The sequence below is a fragment of the Bactrocera neohumeralis genome, unplaced genomic scaffold (assembly GCF_024586455.1).
Source record: "Bactrocera neohumeralis isolate Rockhampton unplaced genomic scaffold, APGP_CSIRO_Bneo_wtdbg2-racon-allhic-juicebox.fasta_v2 ctg7054, whole genome shotgun sequence".
Lineage (NCBI taxonomy): Eukaryota > Metazoa > Arthropoda > Insecta > Diptera > Tephritidae > Bactrocera > Bactrocera neohumeralis.
Genome location: NW_026093870.1, coordinates 4,016 through 5,782, shown reverse-complemented (window position 1 = coordinate 5,782; position 1,767 = coordinate 4,016). Strand labels below are relative to the sequence as shown.

The 1,767-nt window shown below is 47.3% G+C and overlaps 1 protein-coding gene across 1 annotated transcript; it reads left to right on the top strand.

Moving 5' to 3' along the window:
• The first annotated feature begins 62 nt into the window (after window positions 1-62).
• Window positions 63-624, top strand: LOC126767489 (uncharacterized). The gene is made up of 2 exons (XM_050484981.1): window positions 63-283; window positions 405-624. The coding sequence occupies exons 1-2, from the start codon at window positions 63-65 to the stop codon at window positions 622-624; spliced, it is 441 nt and encodes a 146-aa protein (XP_050340938.1).
• Window positions 625-1,767: the final 1,143 nt, after the last annotated feature.

Below are 1,767 nucleotides of genomic sequence, written 5' to 3'. Positions count from 1 at the left end.
CACGCCAACTGCTCGAGGCTACCAATACGGCACGCACCGGGCCCTCACCAGCGCCCCGAACTATGGTTGCAACAACGCCGGCAACTGCCCCGGCAACCACTCCCGGCCCCTGCACCGGCAACCGCGCCTGCACCGGCAACCGCGCCTGCAGCGGTCCTTCAATCCACACCTCGCGGTGGCACTCGGCCACCACCACACACATCGAGGACTTCGGAGATCCGTCAGATAAGGTGCCCCATCTGTCGACGCCCACACCGGCTGCACCATTGTGGCATATTTCGGGGTATGCGACCCGTGCAACGGCAGCAAGTTGCCCAGGCCCACGGGCATTGCCATAACTGCCTGTCACACACACATGTGACCGCAGCGTGTGAGTCACGCGGGCTGTGCCAAATATGCCACAGGCCGCATCACACGCTGCTACATCGCAGCGCGGCACGCGAAGTGAATCGGCTACCCATCCAGCGCGGCCGCATACCCCGCTCCCAATCCGCAACTCGTGGCGCATCCCATCGACGCGGAACCTCTTTGCGGCATCGACAGCCTGGGCCACCACCTCGTCGGTCTACTGGGCTGAGCAGCGTTGTGGCTACGCTGCAACAACTGCAGCGCCTTTTAGGCTAAACAGCCGTTTAGGGGGGCCGGGATGGCTAAATGAGCACCTGACCCCCCTCTTAGTATAATAAAACTACACCCCACTCATACACACCACACTCAACACGACTACACCATCTACATCATCCACACATCATTTCATCACACTCTCATCTCATCATTATCTACACCACACCTTTCACACCACACCCGAGGACACCAAACACAAGTAACAAAAGGGACTGGCGGACGGGCCAGTCGCCCTTCTCGATCAATCCGTGCGCATATACGCATCATCAGCCAAATAGCTATACGGGTCAACGCAGTCGTCATTAAAACAACGGGTGAGTTTGCGATTTGTTTTCACGGGTAATAACGAAATATTCACCAGTAACAAAAAGTATAATGGTAAAATTGCAGAAATAGCAGCTTTTATTATGATTTGTATAGATGAACAGGAGCCAAAATCAACATATGACTTGTCACATCTCGATAAGGGAAAAACTTTAGGAGTGGAAGAATTGATTGCTCGATATGAGCCAAAAAGAATCAGATTTTCCCAGGTGGAAATGAAAATTGTTTTAAAGGACGATGTACCTACCGGTGTATCAGCCACCTAGGCGTGTATCATTTCAAGATCAAATAATCGTAGATGCTCAAGTAAAGCAATGGCTAGATAAAGAAACTTATTATTACTTCATAATGTAAAAGATAAATCAGAGCGGTTATGTTGCGATTATCGCAAATTAAATGAGAAAATTTTGCGCGATAACTTTCCAATGGCAATAATTGACGAGGTAGTTGAGAAGCTCCAGGGATATAAAGTTTTTACCACGCTAGATTGGGCTAACGAATTTTTGCATGTTCCTGTCGAAGAAAGTTCTAGAAAATATACATCGTTTGTAACAATGAAAGGTCAATTCGAATTTAAATTTGTACTGTTTGGTATCTCAAATTCACCAGCAGTATTCTGTAGATATATCCATTCAATTTTTAAAAACCTAAAAGATGAGGGAAGTGTAGTCTCTTATATGGATGATTTAATTATTCCATCTATAGACGAGGAAGAGGTTAGTAAAACTAAAGAAAGTTCTTACAGTAGCAGCAGATGCTGGACTACAAATTAAGTGGAAAAAGTTTAATTTTTTGAAGCGCAAAGTAAACCTTTTGGTG

What these genes read in the sequence shown, in the direction of transcription:
- LOC126767489 (XM_050484981.1), top strand. Translation starts at nt 63, where the DNA reads ATGGTTGCAACAACGCCGGCAACTGCCCCGGCAACCACTCCCGGCCCC. An exon ending in CCATTGTGGCATATTTCGGG is followed by an intron (nt 284 to 404) that starts GTATGCGACCCG and finishes AATATGCCACAG; the next exon opens with GCCGCATCACACGCTGCTAC.